We start from the raw sequence: 22,567 nt of genomic DNA, 5'->3' as shown, positions 1-22,567 counted from the left end.
AAATTACTGAAAACAAGAGCGCACGCTGCAAATTTTGCTCGCAATGCAACAATGCATTACTGCTGGATCTCTGGCAGGAAAGAACTCCCACGTATACGGGGATCCTTGCCTATTTTAGAAACTGTGGTGGGCTCCATTGCAAACCCGTCAAAAAGCACTATCAGCATCCCTTTCCTATCGCCCAAGTTGGCAAATGCCTCGATAGCATTATGAATGACCTGCTGATCACTAAAGATATCCGTAAACTTGCTCATATTCATGGTTTTTAATTCATTTCCTTTTGATTTGCGACAATTCAAAAGTTAACAAACCCAGACCAGCTGTTAGTGCCACTCACATGTCGGACTAGCATTAGCTTAATGCGCCAATGGAATCAGGCACATTTAAAACTCCACTAATGCAGCAATGGAATCAGGCTATAAAATTTAACACTCAAAAATCAAGTTTATGAGAACATTTTATTTATTGATGTACATTTCTGGTGTAGCCCAGTGTTATAGTTGTTATTGTTATCATTCTTGTGTGTTTATTTCTACGTTCGGCTCCGCACACTTTTAACTTCGAATGTTTTTAATGGCACTTTATTTATAAGATTTATACTCGATTTTCTAGGCGCACGAGCGTGTAGCCAGCAGCGAAAGAAGCGCGAAGAGCCAGCCAGTGAGCAGCGAACGGAGGGCGGAGATCGGGCCATGGCCCCCGCTGTTCTTGCCTTTGGACCAATCATTTTCCTTGGGGCCCGTCAGCTTCTGCTTCGTTTTGTCAATCTCGTTCAGATTCGTTTGATATTTACTGATCGCTGTAACAGATAACCAAAAAGAGTAAGAACTGTGAAAGAGTGGTTGTTCAGAAGCTTGATTACGGCAATACTCACGTTTCCCAGACGAATTTGTTGGTCCGTCACCGGCAATGTCATTAGGGGGGGTGTGGGGGTATGCGTTCAGCGCGTTTGCAACCATTGTCGTTGTGCGTCGCAGCGTCGAGGTAATGGGCGGTGGTTGAGTGGTTGGTGGATTTGACACTACACAGAAAAAGGTTTAAGGTGTAATGATTAAAAATGGTATATTAATTTATGTGTTTAATCAGTAAGTTAAGGGGCTTCACGTCTACCGCGATTTTTTGCTAAATTTAATCCCTATAAAAAGCGTTCAATATAAATGTAGTTATTGAGATATGCAGTGGCTCACAGCTTATTTCAGGCAAACACCATAGCAACAGCCTATAAAAACTGAACAGAAAACTGAAAAGGACATCAAATTAATTTAATCTCAGGATTTCAAGAACTAAAAAAAAACAAGAAAGGAAGCAAACTTCGGCAAGCAGAAGTTTATATACCCTTGCAGCTATTGCAAAAATTAAATAATCTTGAAGACATACAAATTATGATTTACTAGCGTGTAAGTTTAAAAGCATTGAAGCTATGATGATTTGCAGCTCAATTAATTGAGTTCCAATGGCAGCTATATGATATCATTTTCTGATTTTAATAAAATTAAGAGCGTAATCCTAAACTGTCAAATTATTAAATAGTCAAAAAGAATTTCTAAAAAAATTACAAAATAAAAAAGTTAAATTTCCTATAGGAGCTTTATGTTATAGTTGTCCGATTTTGATTAAATTTAAACCGTAATTCTGAAATATTTAACCATTACTATATGTCGAAAAACTAAAAAAAAAAAAACAGCAAAGATATAATTTTTTTATTTATTTTTCCGATTGTTCCTATTGGAGCTTTATGCTATAGTCGTCCGATCCGGCTCGTTCCAACTTATATAAAACCTGCGAAGACAACTTTTGGGAAAGTTTCATGCAGATAGCTTTAAAACTGAGAGACTAGTTTGCGCAGAAACCGATGGAAAGACGGACAGACGGACATGGCTAGATCGACCCTTCTAGTGATACTGATCAAGAATATATATACTTTATAGGGTCGGAAACGTCTCCTTCACTGCGTTGCAAACTTCTGACTGAAATTGTAATACCCTCTGCAAGGGTATTAAATGTATTACTCGTAGAGTAAAAGGGTTCATTGTTATCTTTGCGAAGTATGAATCAGATAGAAGGAAGCGTTTCCAACCCTATAATATACATATATTCTTGATTAGGATTGATCCTATTGAGCAGAGCTAATCTAGCCATGTCCGTCTGTCTGTTGAACGTCGAAATTTCAGAAAAGCGAGGGATTTTAGATATGACATCCAGATCCTATGCTCATTTGATTTGGGCCGTCGTGATCGGTGATGTAGAGGGACAGAGCTAAAGGACTGTTAGCGAGTGGTGGGGGTGCTGCAGCCTTGGTTAATTTAGAGCCGTCCTTATTTGGTGATTTCATCAGAAAAGTTCCCGTACATAACCGTGTCTAACATTTGAATTTATAAATCAGAAGTGGGGTCCCATATACCCAGAAGCATAAGATAATTGGTATAATCAATTCAGAAAGTAATCAAAATTGTTGTTAAACAGATGAGTGGTAATACGTACTAATTTTTTTAGTGCCCATAAACATTTTGTAAGAGTTGATCGTCTTAATAAGTTATGAATTAAAAAAAAAAACATAGTTTTAAAACTCCAAATTGTGCTTTGAATAAATACAAACTCTGTTTTAGGGTTAAAGAGTTATCCTGCATTTAAATAATTTACATAACTTGTTCAGTTCGGTATTTATAGGCTGTTAAGGTTTTGTAAGGTTGTGCATTCCCTAGCGGATCTAGGGCGAAACCAAAAACGCGTGCACTACAGGTGCTGGTCTGATTTCAAGTCGTCTTTATTAATCGTGTAAAGTTCAGTTGAGCCGGTGAGTGTTGTCTTCGTGCTCTCAACACAGTGTAACATACATGTTGCTAGAAGTAATTTTTACAAGAATGTTGATAATATACATGGTTTCAGATAAGTTCAATCATAGTAAATTCGATGTTTGCCATTGGAGAGGTCTATTTTGATCTCAGCTGAAGAGTGTGTAGATAGTCGCGGCGCAACAAGTCCCATAGGCGCTTCTTTGTAAATACATGTGATGACTCCAGTGTCATTGCTGAATGTTTCAAGATCCTGTTCACTTTGCTGGCTGAAGAGTTCTTGCTTGAAGTAGTTAAATTGAACGCTGGCTCCAGTAAAGTTTGTCGCATTATCACAATATATGCGACTTGGGCTCTGCGAGAAACCAATCGCTTTAATGAAAAAATAAATGTATTAGTTGATAGGTCTGAGAAAAGCCCTATGTGTACTGCCATCGATGAGAAGCAGATATAGATGGCCAAATACGTTTTGTATGGCACCTTGCTGCGTATGCGATATGAAGTTAAAAACGGTCCACACATGTCTACTCCCGTTACTGTGAATGGCCTGACAGTTTGCAAGCGATCGGAAGGAATAAAGCCCATTATTTGGGTCGCAAGTCTATGTTTGCAATGGTAGCAGTGAATGCGTTGCCTTACTACAAAAGATGCCAGCCATTTAGGATTAGCAACCCAGAATTGTAGTCGAAGGAGGGCGTGCATTTTGGTCCAAAGAAGGTAGTTAACCAATTTTCAAGTTAAGTCGTGGTTCTTCGGAAGAAGTAAAGGGTATCTAGCATCAGTTGGAATTGGCGCTCCATTGACAGGTACGGCAAAAAACCTTGGATTGTTTAGTCCCTGATTTCTCAAAGTCCCATAAGTTGTGTGATCTCCTTTGAGAACGAAGCATGTTGAATTGCAGCAACGATGTGTGTGAAAGCCAGCTGCAGTTCTTCGAGCGCGATTTTCATTGCGGCTTGAACTTTGAATTTGGGATTGGCTGGAACTCTGTTGAACACGTGGAGGACATACGCCACTGTCCTGAGATAACGCCGATAGGAACCAAAGCGAGAGACGATGTCCAAAAGGACGCTTCCGGGATGTTGCTTGTCAGTCATCGTTGAATCCGTTCCGTTCCCAACAGTCGGGTTTTCGGTACTAGTGGATGCGAAGGAAACTGCCTTTCTCGTCTCTAGATCAATGTCATAAATTGTACAATCAGGAGGTGCTTCTGGCCAGTATTCCAAATTCAATGTAAAAAACTAAGGAGCAGTGAACAAAATCGTGTCTGGTAGATTAGCAGTGATAGTGATACGATGTCTGTTGGATTACTCTTTCCAGGTACATGGCATCAAGTAACATCGAAAGACATATTTTTAATTTCGGATACTCTATTGGCAATAAAGCATGAGCATGAGTGCAAGTTTATCCAATGTTGCACAATTTGGGAATCTATTCAAAATAATGCTGAAACGATTGAATTAACTTATTAAATTCAATTTTTGTTTACTCTTGTGCCATACGTTGCTCAACAAATGCACTCGGTAGTGAGAGTGCATTTGTTGGCACGACCTTTGATTTCGAAATGGTCAACTGTGAAATGTACTTCCCGTTGTTCTTGGTGCGCAGATAAATGCAACAGCGGTATGCATGCTCTGAGGCATCTGAAAAGCCATGAATTTGTGTTGATTGTGTTCATAAATCGATCTATTTCGATTTTGTTGATGTTGCTGAGATCCGATTCTATTCACTGCCAGTCCGTTTTGAGATTGAATGGTAAAATTTCATCCCATCCAATTCCTTGTAGCCAAATTTTCTGTGCAAATATTTTGCAGCGAACGACCACTGGGCTCAGAAAGCCGAGTAGATCGTAGAGACGAACTAAGATCGAAATTACTCGCCGTTTGGTAAATTCTCCTCCCTTTGAAAGTACGTATCTGAAACAAAATACGTATGAGGGTGGCTTCCAAGACATGCCGAGGGCTTTCGTCACATCCTTGCCATCTGTGGAATTCAGACATTGTTTCCATAAGGTGACTTGCATTTTGAAAGTTCCAATTTTGCTTTCGAAGAGCAGTAAGAGCATATCTGTGAAGGCGAAACGAGAGAATTGTGAGTATAAGTGTCTGTTGAATGGCTGGGCCAACCATAACAATATCATTGAGCGATTTGTCACTAAATGTGGTAGCTGACGCGTCAAACAATACGCGCAGGTTTGAGGTGGCGCTGTCTGGACGCTAGACGCTTCTCCAATTGTAAGAAGCGAAATTTGGCTGTCTCCGATGACACACCAAGCGTTTCTGGGGGGTGCTTCAAAGGTAAGCACACCTCAATGCGTCCCGAATCAAGTACTGCTACATGAGATTCAACATGCTCTTCACAGGCTTTTTCTTTTTCTGTAAGAGGTGGCTGATCTGTGCCAAGTTCCTCGATTTCCCTAAAAACGCTGCAAGTCGAAGTTGAGATCGCGATTTCTTTCTACTTCGGATATCAATGCCTGAGCCCTTACACTGTTGGGCTTGTCGATTTTGTCGCCAATTAACCATCCAAGTGAGGAATTTTGCAAGTATGCTAAATTTGAGCCGAGGTAGATTTTCCCTTTCTCGAAAGTTTGAAGAATTCCTAATTACTGATTAAAAGGTCGATTTTGTTTGGTTTGTAAAAGAATGGATCCGCCAGTTTAATTTCGATAGGCAGCTTCCATTCGTTGGCATCGAAAATGCGCTGACTTTTAGTGTAATGACTTGTAACAATTGCCCCACGATGGCAAGTTGTCGTAGTCATAAGATCGATTGCAAGCTTGTCGAGCATCTGGGTCAACCTTTAAGAGAACATTATGAATTAGAAGCGTTAGCGTTAATTTTGTCTGTTTCTGTGCCGAGTGAAGCAGTGTCCAGAATGCTGCGGATTTAATAAGCGTCTGCAGGTTCCTTGTCGTATCGTTCCTTGAGGCGACTCAAGGCCTTGGGATAATTTTCTGTTGAGACTTGGAACGAACTCACGACGTTCAAGGCAGTGTCGGACAAGCAGCTGAGGAGATAGTTGAACTGGTCGACTGGGTTGATGGTGACGTCATCATCCACCAGGTGCGTGAATGCGGTTGTAAACGAGCTGTTTTAGAGCTGAGAAAACATTTGTCCTCTAATTTATCCCTTTTGAATTTTGCAGAGCGACTTAGAATGGTTGCTCTCTCCGTTTTTTCTGGGTCCAATCGCTCGATGTTGGATTGGATTTGGGACGCCTGCTTGAAGTGGGCGTCTAGAACCTGAGCTCGGCAGTCTAACTCTGCTGCACTCATCCCCTGATCATCTTAAACGTCTTTCTGTAGATTTTTCGTGGCCAGAATAAAGACGAATTCTTCGATTTTACTCATGAATGTGCGGCTTTACACTTTCCAAGCAGCCAATTTCCAAAAGTGGCGTTGTGGAAAGCAGTAGCTAAGTGTGACCGTTCGTACAAATATTGATATCTATAAGCATTATAAATAAAGACATTCTTTTCTTGTAAACGCGCACTTAAACGTTCTTCGATTTTACTCATGAATGTGCGGCTTTAAACTTTCCAAGCAGCCAATTTCCAAAAGTGGCATTGTGGAAAGCCTTAGCTAAGTGTGACCGTTCGTGCAAATATTGATATCTATAAGCGATATCTGCAATTCCACGATCCACTGGAATGTGTTGCCAACAGGAGAATAAAGGAATGAAGAGAAAAGTTAGGCTCCAGATTTGTGGTGGTGCGAATAGGCAAAGACGAAACTGGAAGTACGATGAACAAAGTAACTAAGACAATTTCGGCAATGAGGAATTTGTCTCAGAGAGAGAAGTGTCACGAATATTGGTCAAGAAACTTAGATGCGGGAACTTAATTTCGCCCATTAGCGTTGTGTGCTGTCCTCAGCGGTCAAATCTAAGGTTAACACTTTTAAACTGTCGCCAAAATGTACGTTCTCTAGCGAATCTAGGGTCAAACCAAACGCGTGCACTACAGGTGCTGGTATGATTTCAAGTCGTCTTTATAGATCGTGTAATGTTCAGTTGAGCAGAAGAAAAATGCCTTCGTGCTCGACACAATGTAATATGCATGTTGAAAGAAGTAATGTTTACAAGAATGTTAATAATATACAATCATAGTAAATTAATTCCTACATAAGAGTTTAATACAATAATAATAAAGAGTTGAACAATGGTGTTTGGCTAAAAAAGCTGTGAGCCACTGTAGATGGAATTGAGGACCATTCTCTAAATTTGCATTACGTTTTGATTATACTGGTTTACTTATTCTAATCGACAAGTTACTTCAGATGTCAAACTTTTCCGGTACAGTTAAACTCCCTTACACTCAACATTTATTGTATGGCACCATTTTAGTTGAAAGTGTAACTAACGTTTTCGCTTTTTTCATGCCTATTTTATGTCCTTAACCGATGTGGGTCATCGATAGCTTATTTTAATGCAAAGTAGGGCTGTGAACAACTCCGGAATTGGATTACTCCAAGCCCTAGTGGCTTAGATTTTTTGTAAGACGAACCGAACCATTAACCGGAATACACCAATTTTTTCCGGAACAATATTTTTCTTTATCGGGTTCGGTTCAAGATAAAAATATAACCATTGTCAAACATTCTATATAAGATTCTGTTTAAGATTTTCTTTATCGGCAATGAAAAGTGCCTGTTTAGACAAAAAGCTTACATTCTTTGTTAAAGCGGAACGAAAAAAAATATTTAAAAAGTGTATTTATTAGGTCCAATTCGATATCATAAATTTTGTATGTTGAACGACATTTCACCTCGTTAAAACGTGTTTTGTTTTGTTATAATATAGTCCACTTCTACTAAAATAAATAAGTATACAATAGAATACAAAATGCAGTGCAATACAATAAACGACATTACTTTGCCAAAATTTTTAAAAGTAGTTTAGGATGAAGTCTTTACAAAACAAAATAAATCCTAAAAAACACACGCCTAAACACCGAAAATAATATTAACGCTTAATCTTGAAGGTGGAATTTTTACGTAGGAGAAAAAAAAAATAAAGTTATTTCCTAAAAAAAAACTAAGTCGGTCTTGCACGTGATTTGATAATATTGTATAAGGAAATTAAAGTTTTCAATTAAAACGCATTAAATTTGTTTCTATTAATAAAAAAAAAGTCAAATGATTTTACTAGATATTGAAAAGAGTCATAAAGTCACACAGCTATTCTGAGACAAAGTTCCGGTTGAGCAACTTTATATGTAAAAGAAAAAAAAATAAATTAAATATACCTGCTAAGAGGAATTTTAGGTGTCGACACAAACTATTTTTGATCTTTGTTCAGCAAAATTCGGTATTCCGATTTTGAAATCGTAACCTTAAATACGTAAAACAAAAAAAAACTTAAGATGTTAAAAGTCCTAGTTCTAGGGATGCGAAGATCCTACGTTGGGCGCCAATTCTGGATTTTGCTAAGATTCGTATTGATTGCTGCTCACACCTATTGTCTGCTGTATGTTCTTGTGAATTGCTTATTCTGACCAATTCGTTGCTGGTTACTGTATTGGCCAATTTCGGTGTTTAGCCACCTGCACTTCACAGTGTCTTCTGTATCTGGTTATTTTAATCAACAAGATTTTATCACGGACGCGTTTTTTAAGATTAACTAGCTATAATTATGCCTTTATTTTCCCCTTATGTCTACAGCAATCATGGCACCGATTTACACATTTAAGCAATCTTATCTAGATTGGACTTTATATATAGCGATAAACGACCAATACATATTCTCGAGTCAGAACTAAGTATCCTCAGGCAGGAACGAATGACAGTTACTGAATATTATAACGAAGTCAATCAAAAAATGACTTTACTCATAAACAAAGCCATAATAACATACGGAAAGGACAGAGTAATTACCAAGGAAACAAACAAAACAATAAGGAGCAATACTCTACAAATATTTATATCCGGGCTAAATGGATTATCTCCGAAACTCTTTTCTCACTAATTCCACCAGATTTGCCCAATGCTTTGGCAAGGGTCCAAGAATTAGAATTAAACCATTTCCGTGCTAAATTTGCAAACAGGTTTAATGGATTTAAAAATGAAAATAAATATCAAGGAAACAATTTAAGATTTTATCAAATACGACAGAATAATTATACCATTAAAATAGGAAATAATTGGAGGAATAACCAAAATTATAATTGGCATCAAAAGGGAAATTTTTGGCAAATCAATAATCAAAAGCAACAAGCCGTCGAGCCAATGGATGTTGATCCATCGATTCAACTCCAGAATAAACCTAATAACAATTCGCAGCCGATTAATAATTGGCAGGCAAATAATAATCGAGGAATATATCTAAATAACAGTCGTTCAAATTACTGTCGCACAAATCAAAATAGAGAGAAAACTCAAGCTCAAAAAAGGAAACCAGATGAAACAGTTATTCAGCCAGCTTATAAAGAAACCAGCATAAATAATATCAATGAAGATCATTTCTTTGACCAGACCCCTAAAAAGGAGTGCCTAATTTAATAGACAAAAAAACCAATAAGCAGTTAAAGATTTTAATAGAAACAGGAGCCATTGCCTGCTATATAAAAAAGGAATTTTTAAAAATAAAAATGAGTTTTCAATATACAGAAAGATAACTACAGTTCGTGGGTATTCAATTATTAAGTATTATTATATTATAAATATATTTGAAACAACAATTTTATGAAATCGAATGATTAGAATCTGATCTTCTAATTGAATTCAATTTATTAAGAAAAATTGGAGCTACAATAAATATAGAAAAGGGAGTCTTGGAATATAAAAGGAAAAGAAAAGTAAAAATATTATGATAATGAGAAAAAAGAATGAAATAACCTTAATTGAAGAAAATAATACCCTTCCTTTAAAATAATTTATTATAAACAAAAGTAGCGCAAACACAGATACATTATTTGTGGAAAATAGTGAGAAAAGCTTGGAATTCGAAATTTCTAAGAGCGTCGACGTAGAAATATCCGTTAATAACAATACAAATATCTTGGAATTCGAAAATCCTGAGAGCGCCCACGTAGAAAAATCAGTCAATAAAAAAACAAATATCTTGGGATTCAAAAATGATGAGAGCGCCGACGAAGTAAATACCGTCAAACATCGAATACATAAAAGTCGTTTGAAATGAAAAAATTTCAAGCCCGCTGTCGGTGAGTTATCCGACAAGCAACAGATAAATAATATAGGTACTGTTCAATTAGACGGACTAAAGAAAAAAAAATCACTAAATTAAAAAAGAGCATTCAAAGATAAATATGCAAATTCCTTTAAGCACAGACATAAAGGGGGAAATAAATCTTATTGCCGACAGGCCAATATACGGGAAACAATATCCGTATGCTTTATCTGTCCCCGACTTCGTGAATAGCGAAATCAGTAGAATGTTAGTTACCCAATGCATGACCCATCAGTAATTCTATCTTATTTCTTATATCTAAAAAGCAAGATATTTTTCAACAACAGATTTAGGATCAGGTTTTCATCAGATATTAATGAAAGTATCTGATGTCGAAAAAACATCTTTTTCAATAAATAATAAAAAATACGAATTTTTTTTCACTCCAAAAGTCATTTATAAGCCAAGGACAACTAATGTAGTTGCAGACTCCCTATCAAGGATTTAAATCAACAACTTAACTGACAGTAACGAATCGGTCTCAGATCAAAGCACTCAGCATTCAGCAGAGAGTAGTTTTGAGAATGTTATACAAGAAACCCGTAAGCCCTTAAACCAGTTTAAGCAACAATTGCTATTAGCAACGGGGAGGTAAACAATACATAAGTCGATTTATATATTCAAATATACCAGACATATAATAGAATTTGACACTCCCGAAAATCAAACTTAGGGGAATATATTCCATATAATTTAACGGTAGGTTTTCAGTACTTTAGAGGACTTTTTTAGAATTCAAAAACCACTTAAATATAATTTTATAAATAAATTGTTGTATACAAGAATATTTGTCCAAGATGTGGAAAATTCTAAAGACAGAGCACTTATAATAGAAGAGACACATTGTAGAGCACACAGGGGACTTGACAAAAATTATAAACAAATCAGTAGATTGTATTATTGGCCAAACTTACTTACAAAACTAAAAGAATATATAAAAAAATGTTAAAATTAGCATTATCACAATTTATGTCAACTAGATCAAAAAAGGGATAAATGGGTTAGGTACTGTGTGGAAATGGTTAATGGAACCCAGGATCATGAGGATTTTATTAAAATTCAGAATAAAATCAATGAAATTTATTATGAATTCCAAATTGTTCAAAGAAATAGGATCTCTTTCTGATGATTTTAAAAACGTTTTTATTGATCAAGATTAACCAATGCAAAATCAGCGCTTACGATTATTAACATTTGATCTGCAAAATTTAATTGACACAATCACACTAACAAAAATTGACGTTGGAAATATTAAAACCAGTAATTAACGCTGACTTAATAGACATCTATGTTTTTAAAATCGCACTGCATTAAAAGCTTTTAATAATTTATATAAAATACCCAATAACAAAAACAGATGCGAAATATATCACGCTAGAGCGATTTCCCAAATTAATGGGAAACTAGTACTAAGCAATCAAGTCGCAAATATGTTTAAGAAATGTCTAACTTTTAAATAATTATTGCACTTCAATTAAGGAAAAAACTTGTTTTACCCGATTATTAAATGGTAAGAAATCAACATGTAAAAAATAATAAAACAAAATAAAACAATAGACATCATTCAAGATGGTGCCATTTCATATAAATGGTAACAATATTGTTAACAATTCCCTTTTAAACGGTTCATTTTTAATAACATTCAATGGTACAACCAAAATTAATAATATCTCATATATCAATTCGGAAAAACAAAATTCTTAACTACATAACTACGAACCTCTTCAAAAATTATTAAATATCTGATTACATATAATCAAATAACTTGGAAATTTCTTTAGATAGCATAAACATTTTAAATCCTTTCATTAAAATTAATAATACTTAAATATTACTTACCTTTATATTTTCAATAGCGCAAAACAAGGCGGCTCTCAAGATCAAGAGGAGGCTCTTGGGCAAGGCGGACCCCTCCCAGGAGGAGAAGTCGAAGCTGGCCTGGGCCGAGCAGAAGGTCGAGGAAGGCAGGTCACAGTACGCCAAACTGCTACAAATGGCATCGACGAGCGGATACGCTAACAAGGCGGAGGAGATGCCGGCCAATAAAAGGCAACGCTCAACCCAGAGCACCGTTAAGGACGCACCGGTGAGCAAGCGGCAAGCCAAAGCGCAAGAAACCTACTCAGAAGGCGACGGTTAGTGAGGTGTCCAAACGACACATGATCGTGGCTCTCATCGACCGGAGCGAAGAACACGGGAAGATGACGGAAGCGCGGTGGAAGACGGTTCACGGGCGACTGGTCGAATCCCTCTTCGCTCGGATGGTGGAGGATTCCAGCGCCCCCATGCCCACATTCGATGGCGCAGGGTAAAATCCTCAAATCCAATAACGACCTGACCCTAAAATGGCTGACGCAAACGGTCTGCCACTTAGAAGCTTTGTGGGAGAGGCCAAGTTGGAGGTGGTCGACAGGGAGCTTATCCCGTCTGAACCGAAGTCAAAAGAGTTTTTCATCATCGGACATACCAACGGCAGACTGGAAGGTACTGCATAGTTCAAGCCCGCGACCCAACGAGGAGGGCCAAAGTGCAATCCTCCAAATTATCAAGAAGGCAGAGAACCTGCTGTACGCCAGGTTCGGGAAGATGGCGTGGTGCATGGATAGCGTCTACCTTCGCCTCAAAAAGCGCCACCTCGGGGACAAGACCGCCCACACACTGTAGGCAGGCGAGGTGGAGAAGGACCTGGACCTCGACAGTGTGATGGATGCTAACCAGGACCTGAAGCTGGTAGTCAACCCGTCGTGTGGAGGTGAGCCAGGTACCCAACCTCCCAACCTCAACCTTCATACAAAGATCGCGTCGTCGGACCTTCTTATTTCCCTAGCTTGGTAGAGGCCAGCTCATAAGCGCAGCAACTTCCCGTGGGTACAGATTCCAACGAACACCATAACGTGTGGGGGAGCCCTGACATCAACGAAAGAGGTGAGTCACTCTTGGAGTTTATACTATCAACTAATTTAGAGATAACAGTCGTAGGGAGAAGCACACATATGTGGTCGCCACCTCGTCAAACTCTGGTATCTGCATGGAGAGTCCTCCAGAAACCTTCCCTTTCATAACATAAGTATATTCAGTTTGACTGTGACTCCGAAGATAACAATCTAATAGAACCCCCGGAATACAAACTGGGATAAGTTCAAGAGGTAAGTTAAATAAAGGCTCGCGACGCACCCGGGAACACTTACAAGCGACCCTCTATCCAAGCAACTAGATGGGTACCCTGCTAAATTTCTAGAATAAGAAAGAGGACTAAACCACAATGGTGGAATTGTCACCAACACTCCAAAGAAACGCCCAGCAAGCGGAAAACGAGTTCATCAACGAGGAAAACAAGATCCTTTTCAGCACAAATGTAAGCTTACTTCCCAGGATGCTCAGATGTTTCGGATGCTAAAGCACATCAATACTGACAACCTATGAAACAAGGCACCAACTGATCCAATATCCCCTAGAGAAATCCAATTCTGAAGGACGTCCGAGCTAACCTAACCTAAAAATCAACCCATTTCAGATCTTTTTCATTTGCATTTTATGCCTATTTGAATGAGCAGAAATCTATGCAAGTCCAATTCGATTATGAAAATTTTAATTGGAATTAATAGTGATATCATATTATTAATAATACAAGCAAGGTAATTATAATTATAATTATTTTGTGATCAGAACTGTGTTCTTCGGTTTTTTTAAATACAACGCATTTGTGTACATGTCCTGCTCATGGTGTTGGCGTACTTTAATAAAAAAAAGAAATGGTTTCTAGTGTCCTGTACAAATTAAAAACAAGAAAAAAAGCAAACTTTAACAAGCCGAAGTTTATATACCCTTGCATCTTTTGCAAAATTAAAAAATCAAGATTTATTCGTATATGTTTTACAACGTTGAAGCAACAAAGTTTTTAAGATCAATTTTTCAATGGTTTTTTAACCCCGATTATTCCCATGGGAGTTATATGATATATTCTTCCGATTTTAATTAAGTTGTCTTAAGCTTTTGTAGTTTCCGAGATCCGGCGTTCCTACAGACGGACAGTCGGACAGACGGACAGACATGGCTAGATCGACTCGGCTTTTGATCCTGATCCAGAATATACATACATACTTCCTTATACCTATTACATACTTTTTAAAGGATACAATATACCCTTTAACCCTACGAGTAACGGGTATAACTAACAAAAAAATTGAAAATCAGCTAAGATAAAATTATGTTTCCTTTTTAACCTGGATTTTTCCCATTATATGATATGATATAGTCGTCCGAACAGCCTAGCTCCGACTTATATTTTACCTGCTATAAAAAATTAAGTTTTGGAAAATTTCCTGCAGATAGATTTAAGACTAAGAGACTAGTTTGGGTAGAAACGGCAAGGCGGCTAGATAGACTCTCCTAGTGATGTTGATTAGGAATATATATCTCTGTGGACGGCCGTCCACATCGTGACGATGAACACCGGAAAGCGTGCGCAACGAGACTACTATATATAGCCGCAATATCTGAAATCAGCAAAGAGTAGTCCGATCTTAATAATTAAAAATTAAAGCAATCAAAATATAATCGTGTTTATAAGAGTTTGTTTATACTAAGAGTCCAACGATACCTCAATCCGATCAAAAGACATTCAATAACCAAATTTCAGACGGTCTTTTTGAAATGAAAAAAGTGTCCTTTTTTTGGTTTGTTTTTGCGTTTCAAAGCGATTTTTTCGGCTTCTGAAACCAATTTTACTGTATTAAGCAGCTCGAGCTGAAAAACTTATGCTCTACAACTTTTTGGAAAACAACTTCCAAACGACTATGGCAACGGAAACGTGCTGTATATCATTTAAAATTAATTTTTAAGGGCTATCTTTCTTGACATAGTTTATTCAAGTAAAATAATTACGGAATTATAGCCTAAACTAGGGTTTTGTGTTTACTTTTTAGCGAATTTTTTCAAAACGCCAGAATAGTTTTCTTTTTATTTTTGGTCTTATAGCTTTTGAGATCAGGCAACTTTTGATACGCAACACATTTTTCTCTAAAAATTCGCTTTTGTAAGTTATTTAGCGGTTAAAAGTTCAACCAATTTCACAAATTTTTGTATGCTTTTTGAATGAGCCGAAATCTACTCTTAACCAATTTGACGATGAAAAATTCTTATTTGAGCTTTTTTAAGTATAATGAAAAATTAATCAAGGGTATTATAGAGAAAAGTAGTTTTTTTGATCAGGGTCAGAACTGTGTTCTTCGGATTTTTCAACGTCCGCGTAATATGAGGACGGCTAAAAAATTTAATAACAATATCTAACAAACAAATAAAAAATTTATTTTTAGTTTTTTTTAAGTTAATAAAGGAAAAAAATGGTGAATTGCTTTTTTAGAAAGGGTAAACACAAGCAACATTACGTCAAACATTGCGACAGATATATATAAATTGACATTTGAAAATTATTAAAATAGTCAACAATTTCAAATTCTTAAAAATTAAGCTAAAATCTAAAAATATGTATAAAAAAAAACATTTTTGCTAAACCAGAAAACTTTGTATTAATCAATCACATTTAGTTTGAGCTATAAGGATTTTTTAAAGTATTTTCGCGTACTCTGAAATGAGAAATATCTAACTATTGTCAACAGTAAGCTGCCTCGTATATTAATGATTAATACACTTGTACAAGAGCTTGTTTTGTTACTGCTTGCTGACTACAGGCGAACAATTTTATTATTTACACCCGCAATGGTAATTTTAAATGAAACTGTGTAATATTCAAGCATTGTCAGAACTGTGTTCTATGGTTTTTTCAATAGCCAAGTCATAAGGGACGATTCATGGTCGCGGATTTGAGGTACCCTTTTATTGTAACTAGGATTTGGGGTTTTGCAGTAATAAGACTTTATCATCAAACAAAAACTTCTAGTAATAAACAAAAACACCTCTTGACGAGGTAAACGATTCCACCTTCAACTCCAAAAACTTCTAATATCAACCATTAAACCATTACAAGGTTTAATAATTATTAAATTATTGGATCGTTCCTATGGCAGCTGTATGATATAGTTTATGCTTTAGTCGTCCCATTAGAGCCAAATTTAAACCGTGATTCTGGAATAATAAACCATGTCTATATCTCAAAGAACTTAAAAAAATATTTTGGAAATGGTCTGGCAAAGCGGATCAGCTGGTTCCCTTCCAGAAGATAATGACGAACGACGTGGCAAGTCTGCCCAAAACGACGAGACTGAGGAGTACGGTTTCACGACGAGCAAGGAAAAGACGTAGGAGAAACGACGCTCTCCAATAACGAAGTATATCATTAATTTGTAATCCATTAATAATCTTTATAATTCATTTAAAAACTATACCTGTAATATAATAAAATACATCATACATATAGCGTCAATATCCATAACGATAAGCTTAAACGCTGGTGCAAGCCCAGAGAAGCTAATGTAGTAGCGGACCCGTTGTCCCGGTCCCCGGCGGAAATTAAATCAATCAGCTCCTCAGCATCAGGCCATAGCGACGAAAGCTCGTCACACAACTTCATATTTTCGGTAGAAGCTCCAATTAACGTATTTAAAAACCCATTATTTTTACTGACTGCCGATACAACATACCACAGTCACATAATTTAACAAAAATCTTACACAGAAGAAAAACTTATAGCAATTTTAACTGGTATACTTGACCCTAAGCAGAGTAAAAAGAAAATCCAAGCAATATCAAGCCTGTCAAACTTGTAAAGACTCAATATACGATAGACACCAACCAGAAGCAGAAATCCAACCGACCCCAAATACTAATTAAGAAGAAATAGTTCACATAGATATTTATATTACAGAAAAACATAGGGCCTTAACAGTTTGACTAGTTTTCATAAGTTTAAAATTTTCAAGTAAAAATTTTAGAGTCAAGAGCATCTGAAGATATTAAAAATCCGTTGAGGGAATTGTTACTTGCTTTTGGTATGCCGAAATGGAAAATAATGGACAATAAACGTTCATTTGGCTCAGAACCAGTAAAGTTTATGTGAGAAGATGAACTCAAAATATCAGAGCGCATCGACAAGTAACGGGCAAATAGAATGGTTTTATTCAACCCTATCCGAAATCATGAACTAAAACAGACCCAAACTGATTTACGCATACTCCATACCTGCATGGAAATGGCTGGCGGCATCACCAGATCTCCACGACTATCAGATCTTAGAAGATAAGATAAATGAGCAGCTAGAAAACAACAATAGACAAGTAGTAATGAACAGATTAATTAATCAAAAAATAAACCAAATTACTAATGCTACTAATGCAATACTGAAAATTACCCAGAGCTCGGAAGAAATCATAAAGCAGAAAGCAAAAATTAAAAAGAATAAAATTCAATTAATAAAAGACCAAATAACCAACATAATATACGCAATTACATGGGCCAAATCTTACACAATAAATTCAATTGTATTTACGAACACAGAAACCAAAATAGTGGAAGAAAATTTTAAAAATGAAAAAACTTATTTTTTACATAGAAGAATTATTGGAATTTGCTCGAGTTTAATTTGCCACAAATGGCAACGACCTTATTTACATTATTAGCCTCCCAACCATTAAAACAGACAATATAAAATATGAAAATTGTTTAGAATATGACTTGTGAATCCTAAAATGACAGGACAATTTGTAATTCAGAAAATTTGTTAGATTTATGCAATGATACTTGCGTAAACGCTCGCTTGAACCTTCGAGAACCAGAATGTAAGATGATCAACAATCAACACATACCGGATTTTTAATTAATGCTGCCATTAACATCTATAACTGCAAGGCTCTTTCATAATACAATACCGTAATTGAACGGTAACTATTGGCGAAACTACCTTCAAGTCAAAGGAAATCTACGTGTTCGAATCTGAACCTCCGTTATTCCAACTATTGGGAGAAAAGACGAAGTTAGAGGAACTTTTCTCACTACAAATGGTCATGGAACTCAATATTAACAACACAAAAGCTCTGAAAACTGGAAACTGCACTGAAGCAATGCAACCATAGAATCTTCTGTTAGCTACGGATCCTCCATCATCCTACTACTACTTATAATTGGATCGATCACGGAACTCCTACGAAGACGTAGGTCAACGGAAAATGCATAAGCTTCCGTGCTAGAAACACAATAAAAGCCCCCACATTCCGAACCTATACTCTACGTTGCGACCGAGGAAAGTCGCGTTTAAGGAGGGAAGAGTTAACACAACAAACAGCAATTCAATGCCCTCAATAAAGTTCACACCAACTTAGCCACGTGCACTGAGCTTGCACCTTTTGGTCAGCGATCGTGGGAATGCAGAAAAGCCAATTTCCAAAGTCGATCGAACTGAGTGCATACAATAAAAACAATAATTAAAATGCACTGGCCAATTACAATTATGTTTGGCCAACGGCCAAAGAGCAGCAACCAATAATACCAAAGAACGTCAGAAACAGCAACAGCGGCAGAGACGGTGGCAGCGATGGAGCGACACGTAGCTATAATCAATAATTGTTTATCTTAAGTAAATTAAGAAGTTTGATTTATTTTTTTATAACAAAATCCTAATCAATCTTTTAACTTATACAATGTAAACGACAACATGTTAAAATTACAAATTCATCATGAATAAACATGTTTAATTTTTATAAATTTTTCTAATTTTCAGAAAAGTTTTCCTTGCTCCGAGGGCTTTTTGCCCTAGATTTTTAGAAAGAAACGCCAACAATTTTAGAAAAATTTACTGCCTGTTTTTAGGCTAGGAAAATTTTCCTAAATGCCAAAAAACTTTTACCTAAAAGTGAGTAACATTTGGTATGCTTGTTATACCGTTGCAGAGGGTATTATAATTTCAGTCAGAAAATTGCAACGCAGTGAAGGAGACATATCCGATCCTATAAAATATATATTGATCAGTATATTCTTGATCAGCATCACTAAAAGAGTCGATCTAGCCATGTCCGTCCTTTCGTCCTAACTAGTCTCTCAATTTTATAGATAGCTGCATGAAACTTTCCCAAAAGTTCTCATGATCCAATAGAAAAAATCGGAAAAACAAATGAAAACAAGAAAGGAAGCAAACTTCGGCAAGCCAAAGTTCATATACCCTTGCAGCTATTGCCAGAATTAAATATTTTTGAAAACATTAAAATTATGATTTACTTGCGTATATGTCTAAAAACATTGAAGCAATGATGATTTGCAGCTCAATTATTAGATAGTTATTTTATATATTTTTATTATTTCTATAGGAGCTATATGATATAGTCGTCCGATTTTGATGAAATTTAAACCATAATTCTGAAATATTTAACCATTACTATATGTCGAAGAACTAATAAAAAAATTGAAAAACAGCAAAAGTTATAATTTTTTTGTATTTTTTTTCTGATTGTGCCTATGGGAGCTATATGATATAGTCCTCTGATTTTGACGTACTTTATAGGGTCGGAGATGTTTCCTTTACTGCGTTGCAAACTTCTGACTGAAATTGTAATACCTTCTGCAAGGGTATAAAAATTTAAAAACAGCAGAGTTATATTTTTTTTGAATTTTTTTCCGATTGTTCCTATGGGAGCTATATGATATAGTCGTCCGATTTTAATGAAATTTAAACCGTAATTCTGAAATGTTTAATCATTTCTATATACCAAAGAACTAAAAAAAAATTAAGAAACAGCAATGTTTAAATTTGTTTTTATTTTTTTTTTCGATTGTTCCTATGGGAGCTATATGCTATAGTCGTCCGATCCGGCTAGTTCCGGCTTATACACTACCTGCAATAGAAAGACAACTTTTGGGAAAGTTTCATGCAGATAGCTTAAAAACTGAGAGACTAGTTTGCTTAGAAACGGACGGACAGGCGGACGGACAGACGGACGGAGAGACGGACATGGCTAGATCGACTCTCCTAGTGATGCTGATCAAGAATATATATACCTTATAGGGTCGGAGATGTCTCCTTCACTACGTTGCAAGCTTTTGACTGAAATAATAATACCCTTTTGCAGGGGTATAAAAATTATAGCTTTGCTGTTTTTTAATTTTTCGAGATGGTTAATTATTACAGAATTACGGTTAAAAAAATAAAATCAGACATCATTATCGTATAGCTCCCAAAAAAACCTATATGAATAATGAAAAAAAAAATGTAAGATAAAATTTAACTTTACTATTTATATATTTTTTTCAAACATTCAATTGAAAATAGTTGTAATTTTACAGTTTAGATTTACGGTTTTAATTTAATTCAAATCAGAAATAATTTTGTAGAGCTGACACAGGAACGATGGAATAATTGATCTGAAAATCATCAATGTTTTTAAACATGTAAGCATCAAATCGAAATTAATGTGTTTCTAAGAATATTTAATTTTTGCAATAGCTATATATATATCGTCTTGCCGAAGTTTGGCTTTCTTTCTTGTTAAGGGTTAATTTAAATTTAAGTCTAAGACTGAAGGCAAGTCGGTAATGGCTCCTATTTTATGGCGATTTTCTATATATACAGGCAAAAGTTAGACTTTTAGGGCGATTTTGGGTTAAAATTTATATGAGTGTAGGCAAAATTGTTCGGGCAGTACGACTTCTTTTGATGGAGCGATTTGCATATTATGGGCAAGACATAGTCGAGTATCAATCCCGCCAAAAGTTTCAGAACTAATACGAAACGAGAGCGTTTACCTTGAATTAAGAGAAGTTGTCAAAGTTGTTAACAAAATTGTTAAAAAATGAAACAAAAAAAACACATCAGCTATCAAACAGGTGAGTGTTAATTTCATATCTTATAATTTGTGAATTATTTCCAATTCAAACAGACATAGGACATAGCACATTGACACCTGCATTCTCCTAGGTGAGAGTCATTTAAAAGTAAGTTTTTATATAATTTTAAAATTATTTATACTGCTAATAAATATATTAATTTTTTCTTAGAACGAAACAATGGATAGCCGTTCAATAACTAAAATATTAATTTTCGCTTTAATGAGTAATATTTTGTACCTTGTTGTTTGCATTTTATTATTATTTCATTATTTTAGATGCCAGCAGCCAGGAGAAAGCGAAAGAAAAGGCCCTTACTAGGCCATGCGCTGTGTGAAAAATGTACATGCCTCAAAGAACAAAACAACAAAGCCCACCGAGCCCCTACCATCCGCAACACTCTCAGAAGATTTTGATTATATTAATTGGTATTTATTTTTAAATTTTAAAATTATAAGTAGAACTAATTAAGAGAAAAAAAGAATTAAATATGAAAAAGTAGTTTTTTTATTTTTATACCCTTGCAGAGGGTATTATAATTTCAGTCAGAAGTTTGCAACGAGGTGAAGGAGACATCTCCGACCCTATAAAGTATATATATTCTTGATCAGCATCACTAGGCGAGTCGATCTACTAGTCTCTCAGTTTTAAAGCTATCTGCATGAAACTTTCCCAAAAGTTGTCTTTCTATTGCAGGTAGTATATAACGAACGAGCCGGATCGGACGACTATAGCATATAGCTCCTATAGGAGCAATCGAAAAAATAAATAAAAAAAATTTAAACTTTGCTGTTTCTTAAATATTTCAGAATTATGGTTTAAATTTCATTAAAATTGGACGACTATATCATTTAGCTCCCATAGGAAAAATCGGAGAAAAATACAACAAAAATTATAACTTTGCTGTTTTTCAATTTTTCTATTAGTTCTTCGAAATATAGTAATGGTGAAATATTTCAGAATTACGGTTTAAATTTCAAAATCGGACGACTATATCATATAGCTCCCATAGAAATAATAAAAATATATAAAATAACTATCTAATAATTGAGCTGCAAATCATCATTGCTTCAATGCTTTTAGATATATACGCAGGTAAATCATTATTTTAATGTTTTCAAAAATATTTAATTCTTGCAATAGCTGCAAGGGTATATGAACTTCGGCTTGCCGAAGTTTGCTTCTTTTCTTGTTTAATTTTTGTTTAGAATAGCTCCTAATCATCTCTACCAATGATAAAAATCGTAGCTAAAAATATCCAGTAACTTCTTGGAATAAAATAAAAATACTTGAATTTTTGACGCGACAAAAATGGAACAACTATTTACAAAACATGATATAGACACAAACGTCTACGAATCTGGAAAGAGTTTTTGCACATCTTTTTTTTTTCAGTATACCTAGAGGGTGCTATCATGCATCTAAGCTAATTTTATTGAACATTTTTCAGAAGTTTTTTTATTTTAAATGGTTATAGAAATCAGACTCGACAATTTCAGACGCGACAAGTTAAGCAATTTTTTGTTTCCGAAATAATGCAGAAATATATTTTGTTTTATTAAAATTCATCGTGTTAAGTTTGGCGACATTATTTCAATAATTTGCCACTCTTTTTAGGCAGACATACGATGTGTGATCAAAAAGTAAGGTGACTTTTCAAATTTCGCGGGCAACACATTTTTGATTATCGATTATTCCCTAACATCTGTACCAAGTTTCAAGTGAATCCCTTTTTTTGTTTGGTTGTGAGAGCCGTGAAGGTTACAAGTGGTTTTGCGTGCCCGGCGATTTTTTGCTTTTTTCGGTCTTGGCTCACCTGGG

General features: G+C 35.7%; 1 protein-coding gene across 1 annotated transcript in view; it reads right to left on the bottom strand.

The window, feature by feature from the left end:
* Positions 1–439: 439 nt before the first annotated feature.
* The window catches only part of LOC128253197 (neurotrimin-like), a 192,453-nt gene continuing 170,325 nt past the window's right edge, over positions 440–22,567 (bottom strand). Inside the window, exons 9-10 of the mRNA XM_052981423.1 lie at positions 875–1,021; positions 440–799 (exon numbers count right to left, since the gene is read on the bottom strand). Of these exons, the coding sequence (XP_052837383.1) occupies positions 609–799; positions 875–1,021 (338 nt within the window). The 3' untranslated portion in view covers positions 440–608. The remainder of the gene's footprint in view (positions 800–874; positions 1,022–22,567) is intronic.

This window comes from Drosophila gunungcola (assembly GCF_025200985.1).
Source record: "Drosophila gunungcola strain Sukarami chromosome 2L unlocalized genomic scaffold, Dgunungcola_SK_2 000007F, whole genome shotgun sequence".
Lineage (NCBI taxonomy): Eukaryota > Metazoa > Arthropoda > Insecta > Diptera > Drosophilidae > Drosophila > Drosophila gunungcola.
The sequence above is the reverse complement of the archived record's forward strand: the minus strand, read 5'-3'. Positions and strand labels throughout refer to the sequence as shown.